General features: G+C 42.5%; 1 protein-coding gene across 4 annotated transcripts in view; it reads right to left on the bottom strand.

Annotated features, from left to right (window-relative positions):
- Positions 1-17,495, bottom strand: part of COL11A1 (collagen type XI alpha 1 chain) — a 257,133-nt gene that overhangs the window by 94,245 nt on the left and 145,393 nt on the right. For all 4 annotated transcript variants that reach the window (XM_077928425.1, XM_077928428.1, XM_077928426.1 and 1 more), the window contains 6 exons: positions 15,672-15,779; positions 12,845-12,898; positions 6,332-6,385; positions 3,016-3,060; positions 2,797-2,850; positions 2,658-2,702 (listed from right to left, as the gene is read on the bottom strand). In XM_077928425.1, coding sequence (XP_077784551.1) covers positions 2,658-2,702; positions 2,797-2,850; positions 3,016-3,060; positions 6,332-6,385; positions 12,845-12,898; positions 15,672-15,779 — 360 coding nt within the window. The remainder of the gene's footprint in view (positions 1-2,657; positions 2,703-2,796; positions 2,851-3,015; positions 3,061-6,331; positions 6,386-12,844; positions 12,899-15,671; positions 15,780-17,495) is intronic.

Below are 17,495 nucleotides of genomic sequence, written 5' to 3'. Positions count from 1 at the left end.
CTCTGGCGAGCCAGAGCCGCACACGGAAACGCCGTTTACCTTCCCGCCAGTAAGCAGTCCCTATTTATCTACTTGCACCCGGGGGTGCTTTCGAACTGCTAGGTTGGCAGGCGCTGGGACCGAACAACGGGAGTGCACCCCGCCGCGGGGATTCGAACCGCCAATCTTTCAATCGGCAAGCCCTAGGCACTGAGGCTTTTACCCACAGCGCCACCCGCGTCCCCTAGGGTATTATTAGGGCTGGGTTGTTATTATTATTGAATAGGACGTCCCTATTTTTATGGGGGAAATGTTGGAGGGTATGTCATTGGGTGTATACCGGGGCCTAGAGATCTCAGGTGCAGATCCAAAAACCTGGGTTAATTTCAGAACATTCAGTGGATCAGATAATTCTGGATCAGATTAGGGAAATCTGCCCATTGCCAGTTGGCTGGTTATTGCCAAAAACTGCTTTTGTGTGGTAGGCTTTATTGGGATCATATGGATTGTTTCCCATTTATATGGTGTGGAACATCTCCCAGTAGCACAGAACTTCCCCCAGAGTTGCTTATAGGGAGGTCCATGGGATACGGGTTATGTGATAAGCAATGCCTGCCTGCTACATCAATGCCTGCTGCTGGAACTTGTAAATGAGGCCTAGTTCCTTGTGTATTGCAATTGGAAATCACAGTCCACTGTATAATAAATCTTCCAAGGTACCATTTACTACATGGCAATGTGTGTTTACTGCAGTGTGGATGACTTGCAGTTTAATAATAAGCAGCCCATTCAACAGCAGGTACTTTTGAGCCAACAAAAATGTATTTGGCCAGTGTGTTTTTTAAAAAAGAAATTACATCTGGTCAGTTGGTATACAAGATCCTAGATGGCTAGTTTGTAAAGCCCTATTTGGTGATAACAGTTCTGCTGGCAAAAGCACTTTTTATTAGCTTCGGTTCAAAAAGCCAAAAACATTTCAAAAATCTAATTAGTTTTACTTGGGAAAATACAGAACCTGCTGCATTTAACATCTCTTAGCAAATGCTCTACACACACTCATACACTCACACACAAAAACAATAATAATAATAAGCAATAACAACTCTGCAAATTCCTCTTAAAAGGAACCCCCACAGTAAGTGGGGTAAAAGATTACCGGTACTTAAAAGGTATTAACTGATATGAGGACAATAGAATATGCTAGCATTCTTTGATGCACATAACCAACAGCATAGAGCTGACGGATAGGATTTTCCAAATGTCCCGCAAGCAGGCACTGTGATAGCTAAAAGCTGTTCTTTGTTAATGGCTCTCGAAATCGCGACAAGTATGTGGAATCCTCATTGGGTACAGGAGAACATGGCAACAAGCCTCCTTGCCAATGCAGGCCACTAATACCCATTGAATTTGCCTTCCCCACTAGACCTTGCTTATTCACTTCAATGGAGAGGAATCTCCCTGTGGAAAGAGATGAGGATATGTGGAGCTGAAGAGAATAGGAAGCCCAGGCTGAACTTTGCACCAGAAGTCCTTGGCCTCACTTAGCCGAATGAATGGGAGGGACCCCAAATTGCAGAAGGGCTGGCTTACCACATTTTGAAGTAAGTTACCACATTACCATCGAAAGATGTCCCTTTCCACAAGACCACTAAGTACAAAGTCTAAAATTATCTAAATGTACCACAAGGATGTGTTCTCAGCAATAGAGAAGAACAGCTAAGACCAGTCCTATGATGGAATATCATGCTTGTAGCAAGTGCAATCCCCAGAGTAAGGAGGTTACTTTGAATTCCACAAATATCTACAACTTAACAATAGCACTGGGATTCCAACAAGGAGACACTTGATCTGATTTATTTATTTTTTAGGCGCATGGCAGTCACTAATTTCCAATAAGGTTGTATCTGGCTTCAACTTCAGACCCTCATCATGTCAGACCACGCTCTGTTTGCTGAAGCCTCCCAGGTATTTACTATTCAGAAACAAAGAGCAGGTTCCAAACTGTCTTCATCTACTCATGGCTAACTTTCCAAATTGACTTCAATGGGACTTAACTGCAGTCCAAAGCGTTAGCAATGTTTTGGACCATATGCAAATTTATACAGCTGAACGGTGCAACCCAATGCATAATTATGCAGGAGTTAATCACACTGGTTTTGATGGTGTTTACTCTCAGGTAAGTGCACACAAGATTGCAGCCTCAATAGACAAATGAATTTCTTGATTAAATGCACATTTCCCTGCAATCCTAAGCACACTTATCAGAGAGCAAGTCCCGCTGACCTCAGTGGGACTTATGTCTCAGCAGACATGCACAGATAAACTGTACTCTTAGCATCTATGACAACCTTCATTTTTACGTGCTTTAATTTGTCCCAAGTGGTAAGTTACAAACAGAAATAATTAAGAAAATTAAAGGGTTGGTGGCAAAATAGAGTTTAGTATAGTCACAAATGGAAGAGGGTGTGAATCGAATAAAGGGTGGTGGTGGGGAATACATAAATACTTCACTCAGAAGTAGCGAAGACCCAACTTTCATCCATTTGAGTATCGGTTCTCATACAAAACACTTTCCTGCCTCGCAGGAAGGATATACGCCTTCCCTGCGATTCCAACCAGGGAAGGTGCTGACTAGAGAAAGAGAGATGGAAATGAAATCTAAATTGTTCCTTGCCTACCCTTTCACCTGGTGGGCCAGGGGGTCCATCGCTGCCAGCCGTGCCCTGGAAAAGAGCAAATCGTTCAGAGATGAAATGCACGCTTTCATTAAGAGGAAGAGCTAGACGTGAAATTGCTTCCTCGATTCGGTCAAGTTACCTTGGGGCCAGGTTTCCCAGTTGGGCCTCTCGGGCCTCTTGACCCACGTGGTCCCTATTGAGTCACAAAAGATATGCAATTCGTTATTTTTTATTATCGTGTGCTACAGCGGCAAAGGATATAAAGGCAACCTTCTGAATATGGCCAGGATAGCAATTAATATGGAAATGCATGAGATAACATTAAAGGGGAGGTGTAGGGAAAATGCACAGTACGTACGGTTGGTCCTCGCTGTCCCCTTGGGCCAGGTTTTCCGTGCAAGCCCTGCCAAAGAAAGTTCACACAAATTAATCTTATCGTTCGATGGAGGGGTGTTTTCGTTTTTTGGTCGAGAAGGTGGTTTTGCTACTTCAAAAGGGCACAGCAGAACTCTACTACAGGATCAAAAGCTACACAGGACATCTGATGACTTGCCTTGCATTTTAAGTTTTCATAAACAGCTTCTTCAAATATTTATCTCTCTTCTTAAAGGGCAGAATTACAAGTCATAAGGGAAACACGCCGCAACCCAGGTTTGTCTTGCCATGCTCACATGGGAGCAGGGAGCATTCACAGGAGAGATTGGGTATATTGCAGCGAGTGCTTAACCCTTTCCCTTCTCCCCTGCAACCCACCCCCTGCCTCCGCCGCCTGAGCACTCTTGGGGCAACAGGAGGGGCAGCAGGGTGAGGTGAAGGAGTTTAACTCTTTCTTTCCTTAGGCCCAGAAAACCACATCTTGGAAGCTGCTGTATGCATTTCCTAGCTGTAAATCTATTCACTGCAGTAATCAGTTGGAAGGGGGGGGGGGAGTATAGTAAGGAAGCTTGTGAGAAAGCTGTAAATACAATTGTCTCTCATCAGTTTCAGATTTAAACTGGTGAATCTGCACGCCTGTTTTTCTGCTTCATAAAATGTAGTGGTCGGCAGAGTAATGATATACATTACTTCAGTTTTACTTAATGGCACACTAAGCTGCCATCAAGCACAATTTCCAAGCCATCCTTTCCCCTTTGATAACTTCATCACATTTCAACCACAAGTGATCAGCCACGTCCAGTTGAGCTTTATAGATAGTGATGCAGTGACCTTCTAGAGCTTGCAGACTCTGCATTATAAATTCCACCCACCAGCTTCAAATAAACAAAGCAGCTATGTCTTGACTTTCTACATCCATTTAAATAGGTATTCTTCAGCATCCTTGCTGTTGATTTGCCGCTTCGACCACAAATGGTTTTGGGGTGGTTTGGTTCTGTATATGAAAAGAGTCCTGGGGAATTAGAATGCATAGAAGATGCCAGAGAAATCCCCCTGAGGATAGATTGCAGTCTAGCTGGATAATTCACAGAATATAGGAAGAACTCTCTCTTGTTTTCTCCCTTCCTTGCACACTGTATACTTTCTTACCAGCCCCAGATGCTTCAGGGAAAAGGTGATGGCATCCCACCCGGTGCATATGATCTGAAGTTCAAGTGCCTCTGGTGAAATTGTCAAAGCTTTATTTCTTTCCTCCTTTACTTATACTTTTCCATCAGACAAAGAGCTGCTTCCCAGATTTCTATTCATCATTAGATGACTGCAGCATCTTGTGGGGACTTGATTGAGTGGAGGCAATCGTCACAGGTATAATGACACCTTCATTTTGCATCCCTGTCACTTCAGACATAACGCTTTTTCAACTGAGTCAGGGCCAAACCGGTTTGTGGAAATAAATGCATCTTTGCATTAACTGCATTTTTTCTTTTTTTAAAATAAAATAAAATAGGATGAGCTGGTGTCAGGGATTGGCTGGATGAGGAAGAATGGTGGAATCCAAGAGCCCCCCAGGGAAACACAGAAGATGATGACTTAGATTCTGGATCCTGGTGGTGGGATACCAGCCACACCTCAGAGGAGGGGACAAGCTGGAAGCTACTAAACGGAGGAAGCTTGAAGGATCACAAAGAGGCAGAAGCAGGCAAATGGCCCAGCACAGGGCAGGGTGAAGAGGTTTCCAGTTTGGATGCAGGCTCCGACAGAGACAACAGAGGAGAACCAGACTCTACATCTCTCCCGCATCTCCGTCATGACAGTTTCTCTGCCGACGGTTCTCTGGCCCCACTTGCTCCTAGAATGCGAAGGATTGATACATATTGCCAAGCAATGAGCCAGACAGGCACACAGAGAGGCTCCTGGGGCTCCCACTAGCAGAGGATTACAGGGGGGGGGGAGCCCTGGCTCAGAAAACTAGAGAGCAAAGGAGGGGCTGCAAGCCAGTTTGTGGAACTTCTTTATTAGGGGGTGTGGCGTTTGCCTCCTAGGTGGGTCACAAGGAAAGGGTTAAAAATGAGTGTGATGTGATTGGCCAGTGGAAACTGATAGGAGGAGTTAGAGTGAGAGTCGGTGTTGTGTGAAAGTTAGTTGGGAGTTGGGAGTTGAAGAAGGAAGAGGGAGGTTAAGTCTGTGGGTTGGTCGAGTTGTGAGGTGAGGGAGTGAGAGGAATTGTTAGGTGGAGTCAGATAGATAGTTGGAATAATCAGTTTGAAGTTGTTAGGAACGCATAGAACAGTTACGGAACTAGGATTAAGAAACTGATAAGAAAAATTAACTGAAACCATAAGCTTGTTCATGCCTATAAATCAACTTGATTATCTGTTAATGTTAACAACTGTCTGGACTCCGTGATTACCCGTGAGGAGAAACGGGTTGGTGGCAGCGAAGAAAGCAATCACAGTGGTGGCACAGGGTCAATAGACCGTCAAACGTCCGGGGGCCCTGTGTGATCACCACAGGGGGCTTTGCCTTTCATTGAATCATAGAACTGTAGAGTTGGAGGGGACGCTGAGGACCAACCCCCTGCAATGCAGGAATATGCAGTTGTCTGCAACCTTGGCATTATCAGCACCATGCTCTAACCAGTGTTTTTTTCCTTTCCTTAATAAGGAAACTAACTGCAAGTTAGCCTCATGTCTCTAGCTCTCTGGGATTTCCCCAAAAGCAAATCCCAGTTTCATAGGAGGGGCTTTCAACAAGGGAAGAAAGTGCTAAACTGATGCTACATGTCTGATGTGATCCACATGTGATCCGCAGCCTCCAGATGATATTACTTTCATTTTTCTTTTAAAAAATCTCTTCATTAAATATAAAGACATATTTAACAACATGCATTTTGACCCTCAGATTACATCTTATTTATCCGCTTTTGGGCAAGTATAGGAAAAACATATATCCATTGACGTATGTACTGTGTGAACAGGGCCAGCAGCTTGTAGCTACATCTCACTGTTTCACTGAACACTTGCGAATAACAGAATTAATGGGGAGCCACTGCTGCTATGGAGCTGCACATTGTTCTGATAATGGGAAGCTGGTGAATAGATTTCCTTGTGGGAAAATTACTATTTAATCTTGTTGAGCGACAGTCTTCTTATTCTTTATTTCTTTTGCTTACTATCAAGAATGTACAATGTTCTTATTGCATTAGCAGTTAAATTCCCAATCCTGCCTGTCCTTTGAATTCACTTAGCAATGAGTTCCGCATATTAATAAAACACGTTAAGAAGAATATTATATCATACCCTTGCGCCTTTCTCTCCGTTGGAACCCGGAAATCCAGGGAACCCAGTTGAGCCCTGTAAGGGGGGACCGGACACACAGTTATATGGTTTACTCAAAGCCTACTTATATATTGAATAAAATTCTAAGTTGCTTTTTTATGGGGGGGGAGCACCCGCCCCCTCAAGTGCTTTATATATTAAAAGTCTGTATCCTTCAAAAAAACGTTTAAAGCCAACATAAAGCATGCAATAACAATAACTGGGTGTATGGCCCATTATCACAAAACCATTTCTACAACACAGGTCATAACTAACTCCTAAAGCCCATGGTGAAAAGCTGAGTCTTTCAGACCCACACCGAGGGATCAGCCTTGCCTGGTCTCACTCAGAATCATATTCCACAATTGTAGGATCAACAGAGAAAAGGCCCATTTCTGCATGCCCACCAACCAGAAAGAATAGAAACAGATGAATCATTGACACACTATGAATTACAAGAGTTTATAAAATATTTTTTTCCCTAGATATCAACCCAAAACAAAAACATGAAAGCTACATAGTGTGTTGCAATATAACACATTATACTATTCAGCTGAAGCAAATGATGTGGAAATGGTTATTAATAGATGGCGGTCTGGTAGCTTACCAAAATGCTTCATGTCCGGAATGCATTAAAACATCAAGAGTGGTACAGTTAAAAACAACAACAACACCCCAAGCAACCTTACGACAAGCAGAGGGTGGGATTCATTGCTGTGCTTTTCCAATCTTTCCATCTGCCCAAGCGCTAAAGCTTGCCAGATGGAATGACCACTCTCCTCTCTTCTCCCATGTGCTCAGAGCCAACTTCTCTAGGTGAAGGGAATAAGAAGGGGAGAGGGTCTGTTGCACTGGTGGAAGTCCTTGAGCAGGGCTTCTAGTGACAGGGCTCATTAGGTCAATCCTGCCCCAAGTCACTGGGTGATATCTAGCTGAGGACACCCTCCAGAAGAATGGACTTCTGCTAGCACCACACAACTTCTCTTTCCATCCTCTGTGCATCATCAAAATCTGCTCCAGAGAGTTGAGATAACATCTGGAGCAGGTTTGGCGAGGGGGCAGAGGAGTGGAAGTTCTATTCCCTGAGTTGAGTTCCAGTCACACAACATTATATATCACACAATATCAAGCGGAAACAAGACCTACAGAATTCTCGATAAGGTCAAAAACATGTCCATTGCAATCAGGTTGTCACCAGTCTGTAAAGCTGATGTGTTTAATCAGAGAAAAATCACTGTCAGTATTTACTAAAGGTTGGAAACTCCTTATAGACTGTTTGCATGAAAAATAAAATGAACCTATGATATCTGGGTTTGAGGATCAAAGGAAATATTCATGTACAGAAAGTGGAGTTGTTGGGTGTTAACTTGGAGTGGATGTTTTGAATAATTTTCTATATATAGCTGACCAATGATGAATCTGAAATTCTCCTTTTTTTCCTCTTTCTTCTTTTTTTTCCCTTTTCCTATTTCTGGTTGGTTTTTTTATTTAAATTAGTTTTCTTTATTTTTGATAAAAAATATATTCAATATATTATATTAACCTTTCTATAATTTCTTTCAAATTTTAATAAAATTTAGTGCAGGCAGAGAAAACAAGCATGTTGCCATCACTGTGAACAATGTGGACAAAATAGAGAGCAGGGGCTCCACAGAAAGGAGCTTTTAGAACAAATAGCACCATTTTAACCATAAAAGAAAATGAATTTCCAGTGATTGAGTAAGAGTTGTATCCAGTGATGGTTCTTATCATAGCAGACCTGATGAAATTAATGGATATGACTAACTTGCATACAATGATTTCAATGGGTCTACACTGCGTAGAAAACCCAGTTGGCTGCTACTACCCTAAGTTAATAAATTCCATTATGTCAGTTCATGCATGCATGTCTGTATGTTCAAGTGCACACATCTATAAAATAAAGACGACATTCAAATTTTTTTCTGGGTTTTGGATTAGTTTTAGATGTACAAACCAGGCCTGGTTTCCCAGTAATTTAAAAACAGTGTCCATAACACTGATGAAGGCAGAAGAAAGTCTGTTTGAAAATAATGACAATTTCATTTGGAAAAATGTTTCCAATGTCTCATTTCAGTAATTGTTGAAACAGCCCCTTCAACAAAAATGGCTACTAGATGAAGCTTGTAGAAATACTAAGAAATAATTGTAAGCAATTTATTTTCTGAATGACTATATGAGATAATACTTGCTGGAAGATAATAATTGGGTTTTGGCATGGAACAATAGGAAGACTGATAAAGAATATTTGTGCTCAGACATTAACTTGCAGTATTCTACTCCAAGGAGATATTTTTGTTACTGCTGCAAAAGAGTTTACGTTATCCAATTTCCATGGGCAATTGAGGAAAAGGACATTAACAACCAACATAATCATTGCAAATATCTCTGTCTATATATTTGTATTTGTCTGTCATCACACATTAGTTCACATGGCTGCCAATAGATGGCGCTGTGACCTGCAGCATGATGAGCAGCACTGGATGGGCAGCCTAGGTAAACTGGAGAGGGGCAGCCAAAACAGGCTGCAGTAGCAGCCCCCAGCTCTACTGGCTCTTCTGCCTGCCAGTCTTGGGGCACCTGCTGCCAGGATCCAGATCCCCAGGCCACCTGCCACCACTACTGGCTACCACCTTCTGCTTGACTGGCCTGGGGATCTGCTGCTGCTAATTAGGATGAAGAGTTGGCCAGGGAGGCAGCAGGAGTAGCGTGGGAAGGAAGAAGGTGCCCAGCACTGACAGCCACCCTGAGATCTGCTCTAGTGGCCCTGCAACTATTACTACAATTCTAATATACTTCTTCTGCCTGGGTGGTTTGGTTTGGTTTTGGTTTTGCTTTTTTGGAGAATGGGAGCTTCTAATTCTTTATGATGACTTTCTGGAGCCCAGACCTGTTTTGCTACAGGAGCCACCTGAGTGTGACCTATAATCATGCTGTTATCGGTGGATAAACTGGGGTGACTTATATTCAGTTCAGTAGCTACACTAACAAGTATGGGATGGGGCCCATTGACTAGTCTAGGGGTCAGCAAACTTTTTCAGTAGGGGGCCTGTCCACTGTCCCTCAGACCTCATGGGGGGCCGGACTATATTGGGGGGGGCTAATGAATGAATTCCTATGCACCACAAATAACCCAGAGATGCATTTTAAATAAAAGGACACATTCTACTCATGTAAAAACACGGACCGTCCGCGGGCCAGACTTAGAAGGTGATTGGGCCAGATCCACCCCCTGGGCCTTATTTTGCCTACCTATCCACTAGTCTATCGCGCGAGCCTTGATGTTATACCAGAGCTGTAGGCAATAACATGCACTGAAGACATTTGACTAGTGAAAAGCTTTGGCCCCCTTCATCTTAGGTATCAGGACTACTACATATTAGGGCTGAGAAAAACAATCACAGAAATTAAAATATGGGTGGTTTTCCTCCAGGGAGAAGTTAAATCAGTACATGAACAACGGAATGATTTCACTAAACTCAGGAGGGGGGGGTAGCCGAATTTGCTTCCAGTGGGATGGGTGTACCCTTAGACGTAATAGTGGCAATTTCTTTCCTTCATTGTTGTTTGGCGATGGCCGAAAAGGTAAAGGAAAAGGACCCCTGGACAGTTAAGTCCAGTCAAAGGCAACTATGGGGTTGTGCCGCTCATCTCACTTTCAGGCTGAGGAAGCCAGCGTTTGTCCACAGACAGCTTTCCGGGTCATGTGGCCAGCATGACTAAACCACTTCTGGCACAACAGAACACCGTGATGGAAACCAGAGCGTACAGAAACACCGTTTACCTTCCCGCCACAGCGATGCTTTTGAACTGCTAGGTTGGCAGAAGCCAGGACAGAGCAATGAGAGCTAACCCCGTTGTGGGGATTCGAACCACCAAACGTCTGATCGGCAGGCCCAAGAGCCTCAGTGGTTTAGACCACAGCGCCACCCGTGTCCCATGCATTAGTGGGGGCAATACCACAGGCAGCTGTAGCAACAACACTCCTTCTCTCTCAACAGCCACTGTTTTCTTCCTCTATATGCAGCATCACTGGACTGCCACACACACACAAAAGCAATTGTTGCTCCCCCACCCCCATTCAAAGCATTCTGGGGAAAGCATTCTGGGAAATATGAAATGGCTCTAGAGTGATGAGGGCAACAGGAGAAGGTGTGGTTTTGGGCATACAGGGCCATCATGGTTATGTTGGGCATCATTGTCAAATGTCATCATGATGGCAGCCAGCTTGCCAAGGCCATTGTTTCTGAGCTTTTGCTTCTACTGTCCTTATGCTTTTGACTGCTGATGGCAGGTGACCGATGGACTGCAACTTAAGTGGCACAGCTCTGGCACTGCAGCGACTCAGTAGAGCAGAGCCAGAAGATTGGGAGGTCCTGCAGCCATCCTTCTAATCTAATGCCAATACAGTGGAACCTCGGGTTACGAACGTGATCCATGCAGGATGCACGTTCACAACCCACAGCGTTTGCAACCCACAGCACCACGTCTGTGTATGCGTGGGTCAAGATTCAGCGCTTCTGCACATGCACAAAGCGTGATTTAATGCTTCTGTGCATGCACCAAAACCCAGACGTAACCTATTCCGGTATTTCCGAGTTCGGCGCGGTGCGCAACCCAAAAACACATAACCTGAAGCGTCTGTAACCCGAGGTACCACTGAAATTAAACATGAATATTGCTTGCAAACTAATTCCATTTTTAGTATACTCAGCTTAATAAAATTCATGCCAACATCTCTGTTTTGTGAGGGGAAGGCCGCGCATTTTCTTTGACGTTCGTGCATGTCATTTGTGTTCATGCTTCTGAATAAAGTAAGATCTCTTTGATCTTAAGAAATTTCCAAATAGAGTTTTGAAGCATTGACAGACAAGGGAGAGAGATGGGGAGGGAGGGAGACTGCAATCTCAGACGTTTAGGTTAAAAGGCTGGTGCATCAAAGACCTACTTCTGAATTCTTGATGAACACTTTCCTTAGCAATAACCCTATATCACATTAACACAGAGTGTTTACTGAAAAAAAGGAAACACCTTGGAATTCACCCAGGTGAAATGGAAACAAAGCAAAATAAGCACAGACTCCCAATATTTTAAAAAGCTAAGAAAAATCAATGATACTTTACAATTTAAAGTAATACTTTCCTAAAATGTATTGGCAATGATACCTTACACAATGCAAACACATGTGTGGGGGGGGACACCTAGATAGTTGTTCAAGTCGTTAATCCCAGAAGATGACAGGTTGTTGTTTTTTTACATGCATTGCACTGTCAAAGAAGTTGTACAGATTCCTTGTTAATCACAAATTGGGAACAGCATTAAAAATGCATACTCCCCTTTTGCAGATATTGCTATCCTTTATCAAGGATATGGATCCAACCATGGTTTCAGTCTTTTCGCTTATTTCAATGGGGCTTGTAATGGAGAATATCCTGTAGGACTGCCCCAAGTAAACACAAAAACTCTCATGGACTCACATCCGAAGTCGCACAGAGGGGCTGAGTCTGATAAACCATTCTAAGCTCTGGGGAGTCAACCTGGGAGCACTTAACATGTGGAGAACTGACATCAAAACTATTTGCCTATATCGTCTTTCCGGAGCTGACATGATATTGTGACTTAGGATTCTCCTAAAGTGAAAAATTAGGCTACCCATTCTGATTTTAAGGTTTTCATGTGTGCTTGCTCCACAGATGACTTCCAAATGCAATCACATGAGCACAAATTGTTGCATAAGAACTAGAACAATGCATAAAATCCAGTATGAACACAGCGATTACGGTTCTCTGCTTTCTTTCTTTTATAAAAAATAATGATAATAATTTGATGTATAATGGCATAAATTCACGGAGCAAGGGAGTAACATTTATTATGGCTGAGCATCACTTTGTACCTAATTGTATCAGTGCATCATATAATACTTAATGGTCTGTGCTTTCCTTTTCTAGATGTGTAAATTACACAAAGTTATAACCCAGAAACAAAGAAAGATGCCCAGCGAAGTGGACCAACGAACCAGAATGACATTTTTAAAAAGCTGATCATTTGACAAGCAATGATCCAGATGCGTGGGGAGCATTACGTATATCATTGCAAATGCTTTTTGAGTAGTTGTATGAGTGAACACGGTTGATATTTATAACACTCACCACCCATCAAGTTGTAGGTTATTCATTTACATGGCAACTGTGGCCAATGGAGGAAACTGCCAAATCCGAGATCCATATCTGTATGAATGTCTTAGGCTACCAAAACGATAATCACAATTAGGGCATCAAAACTGAATTATATCATTGAACCAGACTCACAATTTTGTCAGGAAAATGCATATAACCTTTGGACTTCTAGTAGTTACAAGTGACTATCCAAGCATTTGCTTTAAACTGATGTTCCAAGTAAGACCAAAACAACAAAAAAAAACCCTAAAATATTCTGCTAGCCAAAGCTGTACATTTTTCAAAACGAGAGCAAATTCACCTTTGGACCTTGTCGTCCTGGATATCCTGGTAATCCGGGAACACCAAGTTTACCCTGTAAGTTAAAAAGAAGTTTTAATGCATTTCTCATTTGTTTCCTGATGGCTACCACTCTGTCTATGTCTCATTTCCCTCAGAAGAATCATGTAGTTTGTAAAGTTAGAAGGAAACCTTTTGCATGGATGTAGGCTTTTTTTAAAAAAAAATAAAATCATGTTTATTCAGCTTTACAAATACAAAGTCATTAAAAAACCCCTTCAGATAAATATCCATGTACAGAGATTATTCTGAATCCCCATCCCCTCCATGGGGTCCAATTTTAAACATTTATTAATACATATTCTTCGAAGCTCCAACTTTTATATCAATCCATATTATCCATGATAATTGTTACACTACAAGGGAAATCAAAATCCTGCAAATGTTTCCACCTGCTTACAGTGCTCTCCTAAATAACTTATAATTTTTTTCTCATTCTCTTTAGCTACACATTTCTCTTTAGCTACACATTTCAACTATACCTTCTTGAGTTTGTTAGATCACCTAGTTCACAAAACACCTACATACTAAAGATGCCATTTGACATAAATAATAATCATTTGGCATTTTTAATTGTGCATGTGGAGAACAGAGCCACCAACCATTGTGAACCTTGCTGGTTTTGCTTCCCCATACTGTGGGGCGGGGGGGGGGGGGGTGTCTGTAAATGTCACACTTCCTTAGACCTTTACTTCTGCTCACAGTTTTGGGATCCAATCCTATACTTGTCATGGTATTTCCCTGCTTTCAGCCCAGAATGAAGAAGCTCAACAGTTGAGTTTTTTGAGGGGAAATGTCGCTCATTTATTCTTGTTTTAATGGGATTGGAATTTAATTGGAATTCAGTGATGACATTCCAATTATGCTTCCATTCATCCATAATTATAATATTGGCTTTCTTGATTCATGACCTTGTTAACAGCTGGGAAGATGTCTCACAACACTGTGGGGATCATTAATTCTGAAATAGCTCCCCATAGTTAAGCGAGGCTGAAAGGAACACTTTCTGGAATGAATGAAGTGGCTTTTAAAGTATTTTTATGATAGCTTAAAAGGTCACTAGCATCAAATCATAACTACAATGCTTTCATTCCCTCCTCTTAGTCCATAAATTGTTCTTCCTCAAAGGACTGTGTGTGCAAAACACAGAAAGGATCACTGAGGGAGATCCCTTCAAAAGATCTTTACAAGCAAACTGGACCTCAGATAGGCTGACCAAGTAACTAAGTAGGAACATGCCTGAATGAAATATTATCTCAATAACTAGTTTTTGCTAGTGGAGAGGGGGGTATAATTTGTGGAACATGGACATTCTTGCCTAGTTGCCTACATAGGATTCTTATTCAGAGGCACAATCCAACAGAGCTAATTAATGAATGGTGGCCTTACTCTAGGCCCATTTATGTACTTTACTCATGAGTAAGTAGTAAGTGGTGAGAGTGGGGATGAGGACACTGGCTCCACTCACGTCAGAGGATGATCATGAGTGGGGAACCAACTCCACTCATGAAGGCTCCCTGCACAATACAGAACCCTAGAACTTCAGAAGGTTCCATGTTGCAGACAGTCATCCTCCAACTTATGGAAGGTAACAGGGATGGCAGGACAGAACTTATTTACTTGACCTCCATTCATGCATGTTCTACTTGTTCATGAGTATAATGCATGAGTATAATGCCTTCTGTTCTGTTCAGAGTAGACGTGCATTCTCTCCTATAAAAGGGTGTGCATATTCAACATCACCTTTAAAGGTAAAGGTAAAGGGACCACTGACCATTAGGCCCAGCTGTGACCGACTCTGGGGTTGCAGCGCTCATCTCGCTTTATTGGCCGAGGGAGCCAGCGTACAGCTTCCGGGTCATGTGGCCAGCATGACTAAGCTGCTTCTGGTGAACGGGAGCAGCACACGGAAACACCGTTTACTTCCCGCCAGAGCGGTAACTATTTATCTACTTGCACTTTGACGTGCTTTCAAACTGGTTGGCAGGAGCAGGGACTGAGCAACGGGAGCTCACCTTTTGATCGGCAAGTCCTAGGCTTTGTGGTTTAACCCACAGCGCCACCCGCATCCCATATCACCTTTAGGCATGCATTAAAAATATTCTGCCTTCCTGCTCTGTATTTCAAAATATTACAAACAGAGACATGTAATTCCAACAGTAAGATGGAGGCTTGAGGTTGGAGGCAGGGAAATGGTTCTTCCTTTAGGAACTGCAATCCAAAGGGAGCCGTTCACAATGCTATGTGGTAAAGTCTGCCCCTGCTCTGCCCTTTTCCTTATTTCATCTTATGTTTTCAGTGAAATAAATCACTGTCGTCATTTATACAGTACCTTCCAAATACTCAGACCACTTCAACTGCATTGTTAGGGTACTTTTATTTAACTTGTAAGCAGAATTGTTTATGCCTGAGGAGAAGACACAGTGGCTCTGAGTTCGTGGCTGAGTTAAGATTTAAAACTAGAGACTTCCCAGTTCACTCTTCCCCCCTGGTGTAGCCCCAAACCTACAAAAGTGAAAGATGAGCTGAAACGTATTACAGATAGAGTGGAAAAGCTGTTCTTATAAAGCTTCAGTAAATCTTTAGGAAAATATGTGTCTGGGATCTACACGTGTCCCACACGATAGTCCTATTCGGACACAACAAACACTGAAAGAAAAAGGGAATCATTTGTCATTTGTTCATTTGCTTTTTATGCAACATGTGAATTTACAGCCTCTAAAACTACACCAAGATGATCTCATGATACCCCTCCCCAAAAAAACCTGTTGTATGATTGAGTGACTAACCTTTTCTCCAGCTTGACCAGCCCCACCTGGGTCTCCTGTTGGGCCAGAACGGCCTTTGGGACCTTCAGGGCCATCTTCTCCTCGTGGACCAAGAGGGCCAACTTCACCCTTTTAAAAAAAATGAAGGATGTAAACCAAGGATGTACAAACCAAGTCACCTGTTTCTGCAAATGGGATGCAAAAACTGCTGAAATTATTGGATTGGCTGTTGATGAAAACCTCAGGTCTGCCCCTATTCCTAATTTTAGCCCAACCATAGCCTCACTGTAGCTTTCTAAAACCAGTATTAAGAAGAGAACTGGCACAGAACTTAAGCAGGCTGGATCCCGCCTGGCCTCCCTGTAATTTGAGCACTGAGTGTAACCAAAGGTCTAGTTGTTGCTTGTGGCTTAGCCACAAAAGCCGACAGTTTAACTAAAAGAACCACATCTCTCATAGGGAAAGAAATCCACATTCAGATTTGCAACATTTTTTCGCTGTTGTTACAGCAGGCTTTTAATCTTCAGTTGTAACCTTGGCTGTATTGTTTCTGGCCACTACATTTGGCTACAGATTTTTTAGCAATTATATCACAATTGAAATTTTATGCAACTTTTAATGTGGCCTACCCTTTAACTTATTAAAATATAGTTAGACAAGCTAACTATTTAAATGCCACAAATAAATAAAAATTATTGTTTGCTAGTATGAAATTGTATCTGAGTTTTACAGACTTTTGTGAACAGTGGAGACACACAAGGGTTGATAATGATGAATAAAACCCTCTGGCTTTGTTGGATCCCATCCATTATTCCATTGTCTCAAACCCTTCTCAATAATCTTTTTTGAAGTCCCATGCACTTTTGAAGACTAGGTCCAGTTTATTCATACTGTATGTGGTCTGGGCACATAATTTATCCACTTGGAAGAGTGCATGAAAGAAGCTTGCATGGGCATTCCTATAATGAGAACCAATGACCACAAACCTGATCACATCAGAGAGTTGGTGCTCATTGGTCTCATCTAGCTTCCTAGCAGGTGAGTCACTGTCATTTGTTGACAAGGAAAGGCAAAGTTTCAGGGGGCTCATTGTGGGGCAAATGTATCTGCGGAGCCAATCCAGAATTCCTGCTGGTGTGCTTGTACTGCACTGCACTACACCAACCTCCCTCCTGGTAAACAACACTGACCCTGCTACTGGAAAGCTAGCATAGTGATCCCCATCACACACACACACAACCTTGACAAGCTATTTCTGGATGTAACGCAGAAATTGAGCTACTGTAGGTATCATCAGTATACTGCTGATGCCATACTCCAGATTTCCCAATGACTATTCTGAACAACTTCATATAGATAGCACTGGGGACAACTGTGGCTCTCTATAACACAAATGTAAGGGGCTGACAAATAGCCACCCAAGGCTGTTCTCTGGTACCAATCTCAAAAAATGAGCATTGAAGCACTGTAACACCATGCCCCCAACTGGATCTTGTAGAGCCAATCCAGGTGGATACCAGGGTCGATGGTATCAAAAGCCAAGGAGAGATCCATCAAGATATACAGGGTCAGCACAGCAACCAAGGCTAATTCAGTCCCTAAACCAGGCCTGAACCCAGTCTGAAGTGAGGTTAGGTAAGCCATTTCCTCCTTATGTGCCTGGAGCTGGGTCATCATTTGCCAATATTAAGCTGTAAGTTATATTATGAAGTACATATTGTAGACTCAATAATACTTGTATGCATCATTTTGTTAGTTTGAATTCTGTTCAGGATGTGATAAACAGCTTCCACCCTACTCGTGTTATACAGTCTTAATTTATCCTTGCCCACCCATGTTTGTTTA

This window comes from Podarcis muralis, chromosome 5 (assembly GCF_964188315.1).
Source record: "Podarcis muralis chromosome 5, rPodMur119.hap1.1, whole genome shotgun sequence".
Taxonomy (NCBI): domain Eukaryota; kingdom Metazoa; phylum Chordata; class Lepidosauria; order Squamata; family Lacertidae; genus Podarcis; species Podarcis muralis.
Note: the sequence above shows the minus strand (reverse complement) of the source record. Positions and strands in the feature narration are given on the sequence as shown.